The sequence below is a fragment of the Labrus bergylta genome, chromosome 12 (assembly GCF_963930695.1).
Source record: "Labrus bergylta chromosome 12, fLabBer1.1, whole genome shotgun sequence".
Lineage (NCBI taxonomy): Eukaryota > Metazoa > Chordata > Actinopteri > Labriformes > Labridae > Labrus > Labrus bergylta.
The window spans coordinates 4,097,811-4,115,504 of NC_089206.1; the positions used below are offsets into that span (position 1 = coordinate 4,097,811).

The 17,694-nt window shown below is 43.6% G+C and overlaps 3 protein-coding genes across 7 annotated transcripts in view; 1 reads left to right on the forward strand and 2 right to left on the reverse strand.

Moving 5' to 3' along the window:
• The window catches only part of gpr182 (G protein-coupled receptor 182), a 5,935-nt gene extending 4,759 nt beyond the window's left edge, over nucleotides 1-1,176 (forward strand). Inside the window, exon 2 of the mRNA XM_065960834.1 lies at nucleotides 1-1,176. This exon is cut by the window's left edge and continues 1,547 nt beyond it. The gene's annotated coding sequence lies outside the window, so the exon portion shown is untranslated.
• Nucleotides 1,177-1,598: 422 nt separating this feature from the next.
• LOC136181014 (zinc finger and BTB domain-containing protein 39) lies at nucleotides 1,599-8,537 on the reverse strand. The gene is made up of 4 exons (XM_065960833.1): nucleotides 8,393-8,537; nucleotides 5,077-6,339; nucleotides 4,639-4,998; nucleotides 1,599-4,040 (listed from the first exon to the last, which is right to left on the reverse strand). The coding sequence occupies exons 1-4, from the start codon at nucleotides 8,510-8,512 to the stop codon at nucleotides 3,048-3,050; spliced, it is 2,736 nt and encodes a 911-aa protein (XP_065816905.1). The 5' UTR covers nucleotides 8,513-8,537; the 3' UTR covers nucleotides 1,599-3,047.
• Nucleotides 8,538-9,969: 1,432 nt separating this feature from the next.
• The window catches only part of agap2 (ArfGAP with GTPase domain, ankyrin repeat and PH domain 2), a 32,278-nt gene continuing 24,553 nt past the window's right edge, over nucleotides 9,970-17,694 (reverse strand). For 3 of the 5 annotated variants that reach the window (XM_065960831.1, XM_020650278.3, XM_065960830.1), the window contains 8 exons: nucleotides 17,159-17,287; nucleotides 16,894-17,028; nucleotides 15,592-15,651; nucleotides 15,145-15,296; nucleotides 13,405-13,495; nucleotides 13,036-13,258; nucleotides 12,669-12,942; nucleotides 9,970-11,253 (listed from right to left, as the gene is read on the reverse strand). In XM_065960831.1, the coding sequence (XP_065816903.1) occupies nucleotides 11,053-11,253; nucleotides 12,669-12,942; nucleotides 13,036-13,258; nucleotides 13,405-13,495; nucleotides 15,145-15,296; nucleotides 15,592-15,651; nucleotides 16,894-17,028; nucleotides 17,159-17,287 (1,265 nt within the window). In that variant the 3' untranslated portion in view covers nucleotides 9,970-11,052. The remainder of the gene's footprint in view (nucleotides 11,254-12,668; nucleotides 12,943-13,035; nucleotides 13,259-13,404; nucleotides 13,496-15,144; nucleotides 15,297-15,591; nucleotides 15,652-16,893; nucleotides 17,029-17,158; nucleotides 17,288-17,694) is intronic. The other 2 variants (XM_065960832.1, XM_065960829.1) reach the window with 1 other exon arrangement.

Here is a 17,694-nt window from a genome sequence, read left to right on the forward strand (position 1 = left end):
ACAGTTAAGCAGTGAGTACAGTATGTTATTCTTCTTTTCTCTAGTCCCTCAATTAAACAACTTTTATATGTGAGGGGAGGAGTCAGCCGGCCGTCCGGGCGATGTAAACAAAGTGAAGATAGGACTCTGAAAACTCTGAAAACATCACAGACAGTGGGACTCGGGTGTTACACCCATTGTAGACAGTCATGACTCACAGAGTTATTTTCAGAGGATAAACTTGATTTCTACATTTAAGTGTGAAGAATCACATATGAAGCCTTTAATTATCAGCTTTACATTTAGATCATTATCCATATTTGAGCTCTTGTGGATGATTTATTTGTTGTCTGTGTGGCACAGTTTTTTTTTAACTGTTCCCCCTAGAGGGAGTGATAGTTGATTCATTCATGGATAGCAGAGTTATAGAAAGTTTTGGACTCATTGTTGTGCTGTTTGTTTGTTACCCCAACAACACCTTCCTTTAAAACATCCACTCCCTGTGGTTCCTCTAATGTATCTGATCACAGTTTGGGAGACAGGGGGAAGGCAGGAAATGTCTGATGTTTTTGTTTCTCTCTCAAAGCTGCATGCTGAACTCCCACAGGAACTCACGGCAGCGTTTTTAAATCTCTGAATAGAAAGACGTAATGGCACAGCAGGAATGTGTGCAAACATGTGTATGTGCAGCGCCTGATAAGAGATGCCACCCGTTTTCAAATGACACCATCTCCACGATTGTGTTGATCTAGAGTAATGACAGACGCCTTAAATAAAATCACAGATCTTCAGTCACGTTTTCAACCCAAAACTGCCCCAAGAGGATAAAAAGTGATATTTTAAAACAGCTCCATATCCTCCTTTTTGGGACGACTGACGAGACTGATTAAATTGCTTTTCTGTAATTTGGACAGTGTGCAGGAGTTTCATTTGTTGTTAATTAAAACAAGAAATCAGGTGCCTAGGACTTCTTTTATTTGTTGCCATGGTATCGAAACAGGTCTCTATGACGTTGGATTTTTACTTGTATTGAAGTTTAACATTCTGGTGTTGGTATTGTTTCCGGCCCGATACGACCATCTTGCAAATGTGAAAATAAATCAAAGCTCAGATTATTAAGTGCTTATTTATCTGTGTGTGGATGCTGCTGTTTTCTGCACGTGCTGTTTAAAATCCAATAAATCTTCATCAAACGTTGTTTATATGCTTTCAAACTGCAGATCATGACTTTATACTCAAACAGCACAGATTATCGATTATATTCAGATATATCAGATTATATTTTATATATATCAGAGATGTTTCTTTTTGTCCATTCAGTGAACTCGTAACACTCCATTAAGTGCACATACTTCCATTTCTGTCTGTCTGGAAAGCATCACAGTTGAAATGATAAGAATGCAGAAAAAAAAGGAAGAGGGGATGTCAGTCTGCAGATGGCACAATAGCAGGAAGAGACAGGGCTTTAAAAAGGGTAAAGGTTCACAAGCCCCTGGAAGCAGGACGTTCACAAAAACTACGCAGATTCTGCAACTTCACGGCCCAGATTGTGATGATGGAGGGGATTCTGCGGTGTGAAAGGTCGAAGCAAACAGATTAAAAACTCGTTCAAGCGGAGATAACAGTCTTCCTCCAGGATTTTTTATTTTCCTTTTTGAAAAACATAAAAACAAAAAAACAATACTCAAAGAAGGCCAACATTCATAAAAAACATAATGCAACGCATCAAGGCGTACAGATAATAAATACACTGTCATCATAAATATGAGGTAAGAAACATTGTACACTCAAACGTAATGGGCACTTAAACATCATGATTGGACACATCATGGGTTACATGAAAGAGAAATGAAATGCACTCTCTCTCTCTTGTGTGGCTGGTTTTTGTAGTTTCCATGGAGAAAAATAAAATAATGTTAAAAACAAAAAGCAACTGTAGGAGAATGATTTGTATGCTACAGTGAGGTGCTGCTTCTCTAACAGTGTGGTCATCAATCAACAATCAGAATCAGAAACCAACCTTCATGTTCTAAACACACAGACTGAATCAGAGTTACAACAATCATTCCCTGACGCAGAGCGGGACACACTGCCACCAAGTGGCTCTAGAGAGACCAAAACCTCCAACCAGGTCGACTCAGTGGACGGCGTGAACTTGATTTCCTCTGCTACATTCTGAAGTCGAGAGTTTATGACGGAGCTGACGCAAATCATCGATTAGTGACTGAGTGATTTATCAAAGAATTTGTTTAGCTTCTCAAATGTGGGAATTTGCTGCTTTTCTTTTCTTCACTTTACTTAGTTTGACTTTATTGAGCTTTGGAGTGGGCTGTACGGTGGTGCAGCAGTTAGCGCTGTTGCCTCACAGCAAAAAGGTTCCTGGTTCAAATCCCCGTCTGACAGGAGCCACTCTGTGTGGAGTTTGCATGTTCTCCATGTGCATGTTTAGGGTTCTCTCCAGCTTCCTCCCACAGTCCAAAGACATGCTCATTAGGTTAACTGGTGACTCTAAATTGTGGGTGTGGCTTGTTGTCTGTCTCTAGATTGACAGGTGAACAGTCCAGGGTGTACCCGCCCCTCGCCCTATGACAGCTGGGATTGGCTCCTGCCCCCCACCCCACCCCATGCAGAAAGTGGTTTAGATAAAGGATGTTTTTTGGAGTCTAAGTTGGATAAAAAGGAATTAAAGAGAAACTTTTCTTATTAAAAAAAAAAAAAAAAAAAGATAGATCTGCGTCCTGTCTGTCCTTTTTCTTTTTTTCTGAATGTTAATTTTGTGTTTTCACTTTGTGGAGCAACTTGACAAAAAGCAGCAAACTCAAACATTTAAGATGTTAAAAGCTAATTTCACCAAAACTATTTCTGATGATCCAAATGTTTGTCGACTTTGTTTCCTTCTCATCGACTAATCTGGTTATTTGTTGCAGCTCTTGATAAAAACAATCGTCAGTTTCAGCGTCCAGTCTTTTATAAATCAGAACAGTTTTTTGGTCCACGACAACCGTTACAAGAAGAAGAAGAGAAAAGTTCACAAGGAGAAACAGAACGGCGTGCTGACAGCGAGCCGATCAGGCGTCCACAGTGTGCAGCGGTTCTTTCGAGTGGTCGTTGTACATGAAGGTCTGCTCGATGTTGAAGTCGGGGGGCAGGTGGTCTTTGTGGAGCTCCATGTGCGACGACACCATCTTCAGCGTGGAGAAGTACAGGCCGCAGACGGTGCAGCGGTACATGAGGGCGCCGGCGTGCGTCTTCAGGTGGCAGATCATGGTGGAGCGGCCCCTGAAGAAGCGCAGGCACACCTTGCACTGGTACGGCTTCTCCCCGGTGTGGATGCGGAGGTGGTAGGTGAACTCCCCCGAGTGGGCGAAGCTTTTCCCGCAGTATCGACACCGGTACCATTTCCCCCGGACGCCCGCCGCCCCGCCTGCCCCGTCCTGCCCCCCGGAGCTCCCGTTGACCAGGATCCCGGACGACCCGTGTGCTGACCCTTGGAAAAACTTCTCTGGTACGCTGAAGCTCATCCCCAAACCCAGGTGACTCATCTTAACAAGGCCGCCGCCCTCCCGGGGAGAGGAGGACGAGCAGGACGACGGGGGGCACTCCAGAGTATTCTCGGCTTTACGTTTTCCCGACCATCCCTGGCTCCCGGCGCCGCCTCCTCCCCCGCCCCCCGAGGAGTCGCTGGTGTGCAGGCTGAGGTGGAACTGGAAGGCCGAGGAGGAGCGGAAAGTCTGTTGACACAGGAAGCAATGCAGCTCCTCCTCCTCCTCTGCTGTAACTCCTCCCCCGACTCCGCCCCCCCTGACTCCTCTGTAAGCTCTCAGCGCCGCCGACCGCTCCCTCTCCTTAGTGGCCGCCTCCTCGGCGTGCGCGGCCATGTGCCTGTCCAGCAGGGGGCGATCCACGAAGCAGTGGGCGCAGTGCGGGCAGGTGAAGACGGGCAGGGACAGGTGGGCGAGGCCGTGCCACAGCAGGGAGCACGGCGAGGGCTGGGGGAGGTGACACACGCCGCAGCTGAGGCTCTGAGGACACACGTGACTCAGCAGGTGGTCTCTGATGGTCTGAGAGGGACGAAAAGAAACAGACGATGAATGTGAGAGAAGGGAGAGAAGCTTCAGATAAAAATGATCTTTTACTCCTCAGGGATGTGACGGTCAAAGAAATGAAAAGCAGAAAATCAGCAAAATGTAAGAAAGGCAAAAAAATATGCCAATAAAAGCTTCAGATTTTGATCATTTCTGTAACTGCAGATTTCTGTAACTGTAGATCGACCTGTAGATCGACCTGTGGATCGACCTGTAGATCGACCTGTGGATCGACCTCGGTGGCCGAAACGCTGGACAAGTCAAGTCTTGTGGGTCAAATTTGCAGGAATTTTAGATAAATGCAGAAGAATCACATTCTTGATTATTACTCATTCTTTAATTCTATTTACTGACCATTTGCTTTCAGGTATCTTAAGAAACCCTCACTTATTTATCACCTGAATGTTGTGTTGTATGTGCTGAACTGTTTTATCTTGACTTTCTAATCTAAAGTGTTTTGGATCTTCATCATCAAAGTTTAAAGCTTCTGCTTTTTTAAATTCAGTCTGAAGCTTCTTTTTTGAACAGAAATTACGATGCTTCTTTTTTTTTTCCACATTCATCATCCACTTGCCTGGAAGTCCTTGCTGAGGGATTTGCTGCACACCGCACACTGCAGCTCGGCGCTCAGGCCCTGGCTGCTGCTCGTCAGCGCCCCCTGTGGGATGATGTAACAGGAGGCCGTGTGTCTGCTGTGGCGCAGCAGTTTGTTCAGGCTGCAGAACTGAAGGCGACACATGTCACAGGTGAAGAGCTGCACCCCGACGTGCGACAGGGCGTGGGAAACGCCTGCGGAGCGGTCAGGGAAGGAGGTCCCGCAAACTCTGCAGAGGCCCAGCTCGGTCAGGTGAGTCTCGGCGTGTCTCCTGACGGCGGCCGGGTCTGCGGGGAGGGACGCCGTGCACGCTTTGCATGACAGCATGTTTTCTGTGACCTGGAGGGAATATGGAACATTACTTAAAATGTGTGGACCCTCCTGATGTAGTTCAGTGCTGACAAACACAAGTCTTACCTGACTGCTTGAGTGTCCTCCTTCTCCGTTCTCCAAACAAACAAGGTCGTCTTCATCCTCCTCCTCCTCCTCCTCCTCGTCCCCCTCCTCCATGAAGGTCTCGTCGTCGCTCAGCTCGATGATCTCCCCAGCGAGGTTCCTCCACTGCTCCTCCTCGGTTCCCTCCAGTGCTACATTCCCGCGCAGGGCCTCCCTCTCCTGCTCCACCTCTGCAAACATCATCCTGTCGCCCCCTCGCTCCGCCTGCAGGCCGCCTAAAGGCTCGCCCGAGGAAGACGTCGGGTGGCAGGCCTCGGCTCCGAGCTGAGCAGAGGAGTCGGGAAAGGAGCAGGAGTCGGTCTGCGCAGCGTCGCTCCTCTGAGAGCTTCCTGCGCTCTCTGGTACCAAGCGTCTGTCTCCGTCTTCTGCTTCCTCGCAGCGTCCTCCCGCCTCCTCGTCCTCAAGCCCCTGCTCTGTCTTCAGCTGGAGCGCAGGCCCAGAAGGCAGCACGCCGTCACTCTGACTCCTGGTCAAGAGGTTTTGTCCTGCAGGGAGCTGATGATCTGCAGACATCTGCCCGTATCCAACGAGAGACTGGACGTCCTCTGACTTCAGTGCCAGAGGAAGAGCCCCGGATTGAGCATCACGGCAGGACCTCGCAGTCCGGGCGGCTTGGAAGAGAGGCGAGGCAGGAGTCGGGGCAGCAGACGGACCGGCCGATGAAGACAGAGAGGAGCAGGAGGCGGCAGAGGAGCACATGGACGATGCAGAGAGAGAAACCGAACCAGCAGCAGTCACTGAGGAGACCGCAGCAGGGACCATGCTGGAGTCCAGGGTCAGTTCTTCTGAGCTGCTGGCTTTACAGTTCACAGACGCCTGCAGGTCCGGGAAGGTGGCGTGACAGGCTCTCACCAGCTCGCTCACCCCGAGCCTCTCAGCCAGCTCGTACAGCACGCCCACATCGATGAGGTCGGTCAGGATCTCGCCCGTGTACACGAACGTCAGCACCTTCTCGAAGTTGGCCGGTGAGATGAACTCCAGCGAGAAGGCCGAGGCGGACGACGCCGACGCTCTGGCAAACAGGTTGCGGAAGTACGAGCCGGCGCAGGCGAGCACGGCGCGGTGTGCCGGGAACGTGCGGTTTCCCACCTGCAGGAGAACGTCGCAGTACTGACGCGACTGTCTGCAGAGGTTGAGCTCAGAGAGAATGCTGGCAGCGTGGCCAGGACCCTGCAGCCGGATCCTCATCCCTGCTGCTGCAGCTCCCGCTCCGCTACAGAACAACTGGAATAAAACAGAAAACAGCTCAGCAACAACTCTGACTTTTGATCACTTTTTTTGGAGCATTCCTCAGGATGTGAAGATTTACGACTGTAAACTTTTGACTGTATACGTTTGTGTGAGAGTTTATTTACTTTCTTTCACTGACTTGTCAGTTTGCCTGATCGGGTGCGTGGCTTTGTGTGCGTGTGCAAGTAAATGTTTTTAAGTTTATCTATGTCTCACCTTCACAGAGCTGCTGTTAACTGATCGTGTTGATGTTTGTTCCTTTGTTTGGATGTCTTTCTTTGAATGTTACTCTGTGCAGCGTCTTTGAGTGTTTCACTCCACTCGTTCCTGTGACCGGCTGGTGCTTCATGTCCCCCGAGCTTATTCACATCTCTGAAAGACTTCTTCTTCATTCCAACACATTTTAAGACCTTTAAGGCCAAAGTGACGGATCATTGTGCATCATGTTAGAACTGTTTTTATCTGTGTTGCTGGATGTTTTTTTCTGTGTTGCTGGATGTTTTTTTCTGTGTTGCTGGATGTTTTTATCGGTGTTGCTGGCTGTTTTTATCTGTGTTGCTGGCTGTTTTTATCTGTGTTGCTGGATGTTTTTATCTGTGTTGCTGGCTGTTTTTATCTGTGTTGCTGGATGTTTTTTTCTGTGTTGCTGGATGTTTTTATCTGTGTTGCTGGCTGTTTTTATCTGTGTTGCTGGCTGTTTTTTTCTGTGTTGCTGGATGTTTTTATCTGTGTTGCTGGCTGTTTTTTTCTGTGTTGCTGGATGTTTTTATCTGTGTTGCTGGATGTTTTTATCGGTGTTGCTGGCTGTTTTTATCTGTGTTGCTGGATGTTTTTTTCTGTGTTGCTGGATGTTTTTATCGGTGTTGCTGGCTGTTTTTATCTGTGTTGCTGGATGTTTTTATCGGTGTTGCTGGATGTTTTTATCGGTGTTGCTGGCTGTTTTTATCTGTGTTGCTGGCTGTTTTTATCTGTGTTGCTGGCTGTTTTTATCTGTGTTGCTGGCTGTTTTTATCTGTGTTGCTGGATGTTTTTATCTGTGTTGCTGGCTGTTTTTATCTGTGTTGCTGGATGTTTTTATCTGTGTTGCTGGATGTTTTTATCTGTGTTGCTGGATGTTTTTATCTGTGTTGCTGGATGTTTTTATCTGTGTTGCTGGATGTTTTTATCTGTGTTGCTGGATGTTTTTATCTGTGTTGCTGGATGTTTTTATCTGTGTTGCTGGATGTTTTTATCTGTGTTGCTGGATGTTTTCATCTGTGTTGCTGGATGTTTTTATCTGTGTTGCTGGATGTTTTCATCTGTGCTGCTGGATGTTTTTATCTGTGTTGCTGGCTGTTTTTATCTGTGTTGCTGGATGTTTTCATCTGTGTTGCTGGATGTTTTTATCTGTGTTGCTGGCTGTTTTCATCTGTGTTGCTGGCTGTTTTTATCTGTGTTGCTGGCTGTTTTTTTCTGTGTTGCTGGCTGTTTTCTGGATATATAACTGTTTTCTTTTTTGCAGATTTGTCTTTTCTACTCACTTTTATTTGTGTCCCTGATTTTAAACTGTGAGTGAGAGAAACTTCAGCGTAAAGGTTTTGGATTGAATTAATATCTGAAACAATGATTACTATAAAAACAGAGAAAGCAACAAGCAACAAGCTTTCCATAAAACCAGGCTGTGCAGTTTCTCAAACTAGAACTCAAATGAATTATAAATGAGAAGAGACATGTTTGAAGAGATTTAACACTTTGGAGGAAAACTTTTCTTAAAAGAAATAAAGAATTGAAATCTCAGTGATGTTGATGAAACGTGACCTCTCCTCTCTTATTCAAACTGAAACACAACATGTGTTTAAAAGCTTTATCCGTGTATTTCTTTGTTTCCTTTAATAGTTGTTGTTGCTTCTTGTTTAGTACTTTGACTTGTTTTATTTATTGTCATCAGTCCAACACGAAGCTAACATCTCCTGCTCACTAACATTTCAACACGTTTTAATATTTACTCCTGACATAAATCTCCTCCGTGATTCTAAACTCGTTGATCTGCTTCATTCTCGTCACTTACCCATTGAAAGATGTTTAACCGGGGGGACGGATCGTCTTCTGGTCTCTGTGTCTTGTTTTCCGGTGGTCGTCCACGGATTATAAACGTTATTATTACAACCCTTTTGCTGCTCCGTCGCATGTTGATGACGTATGTCAACAAATGTGTCCGAAAGTTCGCCCCCTGCAGGTTGAATGAGGCGCTGCAGGGAAGCTGCTCAGACAGCTTACAGATCCAAAAACATGACAAGCTCTACTTCTTCTTTTTTATTATGTAGCATTATGTAACATGTTTTTGACACTGTGATTTATTCATCTGTTTTTTTTTCTCCTTAATATTTGTTTTATATCTTTTATTTGTGAAGCACTTTGTAACTCAGTGCTAAATAAAGTTTTACTTAATTACTTAATGAGGTACTGACATGGTGATCAGTGAAAGACAGTTGGAGAGCATGCCAAGCACATTAAAGCTTTAATTAAAAATCAGTCTGATTCAACCTGAGACATTAGACTCGTTATGGAGGGAAAACCAAACGCTGTTATCCTGAGATATCAAAATTAATTAGAAAAAATCTAAAAAAAAAATTTAAAAAAAAAATGTATTTTTCACAGAAACATTTGCAAAATAAAATATATGGATAATTCTGTAGTTTTGATATAAAAAAAACGAGAAATGTGAAGAGTTGAGGCTTTTAAAAGGATGTTTGTTATATTTTTAAAACTACAAGTAGGCCTACTATAAACATGTAAAATGAATTTTCCTTGACTAAGATATCCCTGACCATCAAAAAAAAGAATCGTTTTAATTCAAAGACTATTAGCCTCCCATAATCTTTACAACTTTTTTTTTTTTAAGGAAGGCTGTTTCCATGGCAGCTACGTAGAGATACTGTTCAAAACGACACGAGCAGGAAGGAGAGAAAGAGTTAAAAAAATCAAGAAATTCTGCATAAAATGTCAAATTTTTATCAGAAGATGAACCATGAACTTTATGTGGTTTACATGCAAGCTTTAAATTTGTCTTTAAAAGTTCTGGAATGGGTCTGCATGGGTCTGTAAACCTTTCTGTGTTCTAACCTCTCTCCATTTTTCAAAAGCATCTCCAATATTGATCCTAGTTTGAGCACGTTTCTGCTCGTGGAGCTTATTAGAAACATGCAGAGGCTTTTTAGGTCGGGTACAATCACTTCTATCTGAACCACTTCTCTTGACCGCTTCCATCACTGCAACACCTGTTGACCTGATAACTGCTCTCATATCTGATAAACCAAGGGGCGTCCAAAACGACCGTGTGGGGGGGTCACCTTAAAAGGTTCTACCTTCTCTGGTCCAAACAAATCCAGAGCATTCAGGAGCAGAATCTAAAGTTAGAAGGAGGACATACTGGCTGCTGCATTGTTGTCAGAGAAGCCAGCACTTCAACATAGCATGTTTCCTTAATGTCTGATCAGAGAGTAAGATCACTTTATCATTTCATTCAGGAGATATCTGACAGATTGGACCTTTAATCGTATCTTATAGCATGTGTTGTAATGTATAACTCAACGACAGTGACGTACAGAAGGTGGGCACAGACAGAAACAAAACAAAACATCCTAATAATGCTAATTAAAAAAACTTTATTTTGTTCCAGTAACCATTTCTTTTTGCTCATGAAGGATTCACACGACCCACAAAGTGTCAGAAGTTAACGACGACACCCGCGACTCTTCATACTTCACTGTAAACTCATCAACAGGAACATGAACATTGTCCTTCGTCTGTCTGCTGTCGTCCGGCCATCCTAAAGAAAAACTTGGAACAAACAGCCACATGTTTACAATATGTCAAAGCATCTGTTCACAGGTTTATGCTTCTTCATGACAAAAAGGAGAATAAGAAATGATGAGACAAATGAGAAACAAACTTGACGCATCTCCAAAACTACCAGTAGAAATCATTTACAAAAATCGAGTCTTTGATTTTTCGGTCGTGTCTTAAGTTACAGAGTTGAACATTAAGTATGTAGTATAGTTACATTTACATAATTTTTTTAAAACGCCATTATCTTTGACCTGTGAGAGTAACACTGACATATTTCATATTCCCAACCCACTCAGTTTTTTCTAGTCTAAGCAGAATAATCTCGGCTGATTCTTCACTGAAAACGTTTTATATCGGACCTTTATACTGCTGCGACACGCACACACAAGGAACAACATGACATACTGTTAGGTTGGATTTGTAAGCCCAAGAAAAGAAATCGCTGTTTTGGTCCAGTCACAACCGATATGTGGATAAAAGCAGCGCCCTCTCGATGTATTACACTCAGACACCGCCTCGCTCGGAAACTTGTTGCCACAGCTGGATTATTGCACTTCATCTGAGAGGAAGTGAAACTGCAGCAGGTTGAGTGGCTGCTCTAAAACGACAGGAGCTACAAACTTCTACATGAGTCATGTTTAAAATGAGGTCAACGACAACACAGCATGTCAGCAATATGTCGGTTATCAACAAATTCAGTGGATATTGCTTTTTAAGTTGTTTGATATGTTGTTCAGTCTTCAGAAACATTTGTTTTTTTCCTCTGACCAAGTCCTGCCATGTTTCTTAAAAGTCCGCTGTTTTTAAAAGGTTTTTGAAACGACAAAACTTCCTCCAGTAGTCGCCGGTTTGCTTCCTGTGTGTTGCTGGCGTTCTTCGCTACCGTTTCCTGGAGCCGGTTCGGCCGAGGCTGGCGGTGCTGGAGCGGCGGGAGAGGACGGGCGTGGCGGTCGGAGGGGACGTCTCGTTGGAGCAGCCGTGTTGGAGCAGGATGTCGATGCAGCCTTTGCTCCCCGCGTTCCTGGCCAACCTCAAGGCCGTCTGGCCCTGGGCGTCTTTCACTTTCACATCGATCCCGTACTGTGGGAGCAGGGAGATAGTTCAGATTATTTAGGAATCAAAATCTCTTTTTTCGGGGGGGAGTTTACGAGTTGATATTACGCTACCTGTACTTAAACCTTTATGTGATGTTGGTGTTGTCTGAGTGTGTGAAGCTGACATTTCTCTAGAAACGTTTGTATGGTACTAAACACAGCAGCTACACCAAAAACATTTTTAATCACATTAGATTTGAAGGCATTCTTCATTAGGAATAACTCATTCAACAGTTGGGTTATTTGTATTTTAACTTCTGCATGTTTCTGATTTCATGTAAAAGTGTTAAATTGGCTCAAAGTGAAGATCAAAGGAGAGTTTTAGTTCGAGCCCGACCAATAAATCAACCAGCTGATAATATCGGCCGATAGCAGCATATCCAGTGACTATCGATATCGGCTAATTTTATCACAGATATGCGCTGATATCACTCGATTTATTCACCAGTCAAAGAGCCTTTCATTTGAGTTTCACTGTATTACACTAGCAGTTTTCTTTCACCAGCAGAGGGCGCTACACAGACTACAACAAACATCATCACTCTCCAGAGTGTAACTGACGCACGCACATGAGCAGTTACTTTCCAGTGGAGTGACCATCTTGTCTTCATTATAAATCTTTTCCACAAGTGTTTGATTACTGCATTTGAAGGATCGATTCAATAAATGTGTAAATCTTTATCTATGTCTACGGATCAAAGATAGATCTAAGAAATATATCGGCCAATATATATCGGTATAAGATTTTTTTTTTCTCCCCAATATCGGTATCAGTATCGGCCCCAAAATTTCCAAATCGGTCGGGCCTTAGTTTTAGGGTCTGCGTGCTTTGCAGTTTTCCTATCCAAAAACGTTTAGTGCAAAAACACAGTATCACAGTGTTGTTAGACTTATGAAGACTAAACAACTATTGATGAGAGGATAGACATAATATATGAAATATATGTTGTGGAAAGGCTCTCATTTTCCCTCAAAGTCCAGAAGGATAGATTTTACAGGATATGGACCAAATGGACTGAATATGTCAAACCTATAAGACCTGATTTGATTTGACTTACTGGAGTACATTGGGTGTTATTTCCTCATTTTTGTCATTTTCTTTCATCCGTTAACCTGCTCTGTCTTTAATTTCCTTATTGTCTTTCTCTAGCCCTCCAAGGTGAAAGCTTCCTGTGTTCTTTTGTAAATAATTTCAATTTAATTAATGTCATGTTACTTGCGTATGAAAAACTCTTTGGAAGAGCTAAATTGTTAAATATACTGCGAGCATCGTACCCCCCCTCTTTCTGCAAAGAAAGTTTGAGGGAGGAGCTATTATGTGTAATTACTAATGTGTGAAGAATGCTTTTCCTAAATTAAAAAAAAAGAAACAGAAACGTGAAGAGAAAGGAGAAAACCCACCCAGACGAGCAGCTGGGTCATGACGGCGTCTCCCAGCTGACATGCAGCGTGCAGGGCGGTGTGAGGCGGCGAAGTGGACCCCGTTTGGCGAGCGTTGATCTGGTCCTTGGTGCTGTGGGCCAGAAGCAGCAGCAGTCTGGGCAGATCTCTCTCGGTCACCGCAGAGAGGAGCCACTGCGGCATGCCGTCCTGCGGAGGCCCCGAGACCGGCTGAAGAGCTGCAACAAACGCCCGCTGCTCGTACTTAGCGCGGATCCACGACTCCCTCTCCTCCCTTTAGAAACAGACACAAAGGAGACTTCAGAAGGAGGGGAATGCATTTATCAAAAATGGATTCCAATAACTGCTGTGATGTGTTTTTACTCACCGGGTTGCATTGGGCGCAGGTTTGGTTCTGCCCTGCGTGCAGCTCTCCCAGATGCTGTTGGCCATGTAGTTTCCAATAGCAGCCAGGACCTGAGTGAGCTCGCCGGGCCAGTCGTCCAGGTCCAGGGAGCGGACGCGAGACAGGTGAGTCCCCAGGTTTCGATGGATCCCCGAGCACTCGATGCAGATCAGCGCGCCCAGGTTGAGGCTGGCCCAGGTGGGATCTGCGGGGGGGGGGCGAGAGGAAAGACGGCGTTGGATGTGAACAATGACACGACCACAGGCTGTTTTTGAAAGCTCAAAAAGCTGAATTATTCTCCAGATTGGATCCGCAGCCGGGGGGCAAAGACGCCGACGGTTCAGTACTCACTGAGTGCCTCACAGTCCACACACAGACCGTTGCCCTTGGCGTTGCGGATGGCCTGCAGCGCTACAGCCTCGCTCTGGCTGCTCCGCCGAGCCTTCACCATGACACAAACAAACAAACACAAACACTAAATAAGCACCTTCAGGTTTGACATCAAGGGGGAGAAATGAAATACCCACATTTCACCTGATGCATGGCTTAAATAAATATGTGGGGCTTCAGATAGCAGGAGTAAGATGACTTTTCATTTCAGGATTTATTCATTTTACCGCAAAAACATTTCTGCTGCCAACTCTGAAAAAAAACGAAAAACAAGCCTGGTTCTTCAGGACTGTGTTAGTGGGCTTCCTTTAGATATAAACTAAATGTGCTGGGAACAATCACATATTCAAAACTTTCTGTAGTGACTATCTAATGTCCAAATTTCTTCTCTTGCTTTTAGTCACTTGCATACGTGTATGGAAAGTTCTTAAAAAATAAACAAATGTCCAAAATTAAAGTACTTTCTGATGTTCCAGTTTATTGTCACGTATGAAGCAGAGACAAACCATGATGATGATATGATGAGTTGTTATTTCTGAGATTATACTGTTGGTTGTCGTTCTTTTGTTATGTTAAAGAGCCGACTTGCGTTACGTTGTGTTACGGTATGCCCTCGTTTCCTGTTCACCTGTGACATATAAACACTCAACCAACCACCTGACCAATTAACCCAAATGATCAATTATCACCACCTAGTGTCCAAATTAAGTAAATAAATAAACATATAAACAAAACCCATTAAAATACAATACATAATTACACACACACTATATTGGCTCCTACACTTTCCATTCATTATCTTGAATGCTTGTCTACAATTCTACAATTCACTTAGCGACGTACATCAGAGAGTAAGAACAACACTAATCCATTCACACACCGCCACCGAGGCAGAGGGAGCAATGCGGGGTTAAGTGTCTTGCCCAAGGACACATCGGACATGTTGCTCAGCTGGGGATCGAACCCCCCGACCTTCCGGTTGAGAGGCGACGACTCCACCAACTCTTTTTCTGAAGTGTAACATAATGACAATCTTTGATATTAATATTCTTCAAATAAGTAGCTTTATTTTTAAAGTTAAATACATGAGTGCAAACTTGCCAGAAAGCTTTAAAGCATTTTTCATTTTTAATTCTCAAGTGAACTTTTACTCAACTAGACAAACCAATAACCTCAACCTCCCAATGTGTCGTACATCTCGAGCACTCAATAAGATACCGTGGAGTCAAATTATGGAACACGCATCTTTATTTACTCGATTTGTCTTTTTCTAGATACAAATTGAGACTCAGAAATGCGTTGATGTCAGAAAGATTTGTAGTGAATAGTGAATTGTCTACATACTGTATGTCCTGTTTTGCTCTATTTTTATGTTTTCAATGTTTGTATGTAATTTGCAATTGGGTACATTTTATTTGTGATAGTAAATATTCTTACTGTATTTTATTTTAACTTTGTTTAATCTCTTAAGGTGAGGTTTTGAGATAAGCCCTCATGGGTTTCTACCTCACCTGCACAGGTTTCATTTTCTATTTGTTTTAATTTTCTGTTTGACTCTTCTTTCAAAAAATGTGCAACTAAACTAAACTAAACTAACTGAGCCTCATTTTTCCCGTTCAGGGTCGCTAATTTAAAACAAAATTGCTAATTGCTAAAAAAAAAAAAAAAAAAATGTTATTCAGGGGTCTTTAATGTGTGTACCTTGTTCCTGCCGCTCTCACAGGACTGCAGGCTGGCCAGGATCTGGCTCTCTATCGCCGACACCCACGAGTCCCGGTCCTCCTGACTCTGGGCCTCAAAGTGCCACGTCTGGCCGGTGAACGACACGACGATAAAGTCTGCATTCTCCTCTTCTGAGAGTGAAAGTGAAGCAGATCACAGTCAAACGGATGCATGTTGAATAGACATGTTAGTCACCAAACATGAATATGAAGGGGTTGTTATGGATTTATGTGAAAGATGCTCCAAAATAAAAAAGCAAAAACAACATGAAGTAGAAGTCTGATGGAAGGTGAGAAGTGAAAAATCTTCGTTATTACAACACAAACAAGTCGCATGACAAACTCAGGCAGTGGATGTCGGGGCACAGACGTGAAAAAAGAAGAAACAGAGAGGAGGGGTGATGCTCCATCAGCCTCCGTTTGTTACCTGTCTTATTAATGTTTCTCAAGCTACCAAAGCTCTTTAACTTCCACATTTTGCGTTTGGCTGCAGAGCGAGAGATAAGCACAGGGACGAGGGAAAAAGAGAAACAGAGAGAGAGTGAAGAAGAAGACAAGTTAAGAAATATTCAGAGAAAGATGCTCAGTAATCCTCAGACTGACAGAGGAGACACAGGCAGACTGGTAGAGGCAGGAGGAAGAGGAACACTGAGGAGGAGTATGTAAATCATGTGGATATGTACACACATTATTTAGCTCCAAATGCTGACTACAACAATCAAGCTGCAGTCTCTAAAGGAAGGCTTTATGATCCAATACCACTACAGAATCATTATTAAATCTTTGATATTTTCTGATGTTTAAGCAACCCCCAAAAATGTCAGAGAACTAGTTTTCGTTTCTGTAACAAAGAAAAGGAAAACCAGGAGAAGGAGTGTGTAAATGATGTGGATACTGTATGTAACCAGATGTTCTGTCTAAAAGAAGGCTTTATGATCTAATATCACAATCATTATTGGATATTCCTTTGATATTTCCCGATGTTTAAGCGACCCAAAACATTGTCTCTCTCTCAGACTGGGCAGACTTCTAATTGTTAGTTTTGCTTTTCTTGAGGTGCTCGGCATGTTTTAAGGTTAGGATTCCTTTAGTGCAGCCTTTCCCAAACTTAAAACTGCCACGGCCCGCTTTGAAAAACTAAATTACTCCGGGGCCCGTTATAAAACATTTTTTATGACTACATCTATAACTTTCAGTAAGGGTTCAATTATTGGACATGACAACATGATATCATGTCAAGATAGACACAAAAGTTTACTAAACATTATGACCATGAATAGTCATGACACGTCTTACTCATCACTTAAAGGGTTGACTCGTGGTGAATCATCAGTATTGTGATATTTATTTTATTTTTATACTTGGTGGAGGGCTTTTCACTGCCCGCCTGCAGTACCCACACGGCCCACCAGGAGGCCACGGCCCACACTTTGGGAAGCACTGCTCTAGTGAATCGGGTCAGTCGAGTCAGACCATCAACAAACAATTCTTATAGAAAGACCTCCAATCTAATTTAGAGTAACGTTTATGTACTGTCTGTTAATACTCAAATCTAAGTGATGAAAAGGAAAAGGGAAGGAAAACATATATTTGCAATAAAGATAACTGCACTACTTTTTCAGATATTCACGACCAGAGTATCCGAGTAAATGTAATTTTATACAGAGAACATAGAAAAGTCTTTATCACTGATAGTTGTTGTATCTTTAGGAACTTTAATCTCTGTCACCTTCAGCCTGTCCGACGGCCGTGTCTCCTTTCTGATTCATGCTCTTCTTCCTCCTGTTCTTCTTCCTGTCGCTCATGGGGGACGCCTGGCCGGGGTCCTTCCCGCCAAAAGGACTGGCTACCCCTTCGAGGGCATCTTAACATGACAGACACAAACATCATGAATCAATATGTATCATACTGTGTGTGTGTGTGTGTGTGTGTGAAGAGGTTTACAAAGAGTGGGGCGTCTGATTTGAGAGTTTGATCTTTTTTAAAGTACGTACCGACACTTTGTGCTTTAGTGGACAGCGAGGAGGAGCAGCGATGAAGAGCTCGCTCTCCGCCCTGAGGCGACAAACCTCCAGACGAGCGGTCGTCCACCACAGAGAGGGTGGCTGGACACAACTGAGGAACTAAGAGCCAAGAAACAAAACGTTTATTTTGTGGAGTATGTTGTATGAGTCCTACCGTTCTTATATCTTTTATTGACATCTTTAAGTACTTAGTTAGCTAACACCCAAGTCGATTCAAAATGTTTATTTTCCATCACCTGTTGTCATAAATAGTTTTACTGTAAGCTCTACAACCCAACCCAGACCCTCAGGTCATCAGGTGAAGGTCTTTTTGCTGTAAACTCCCTGCTGACCTCAGGTCCATTACTCCTGTTTCTACTTTTAAAACAAAACTCAAAACTTATCTGTTCTCCAAAGCAAATTAATAGTTATTTTTTGTGTGTGTGTGTGTGTGTGTGTGTATGATCACTTTTGTGGTAACTGATGTTTGCTTTGTCGTGTGTATGAATTATTAATGACTGTGAAAA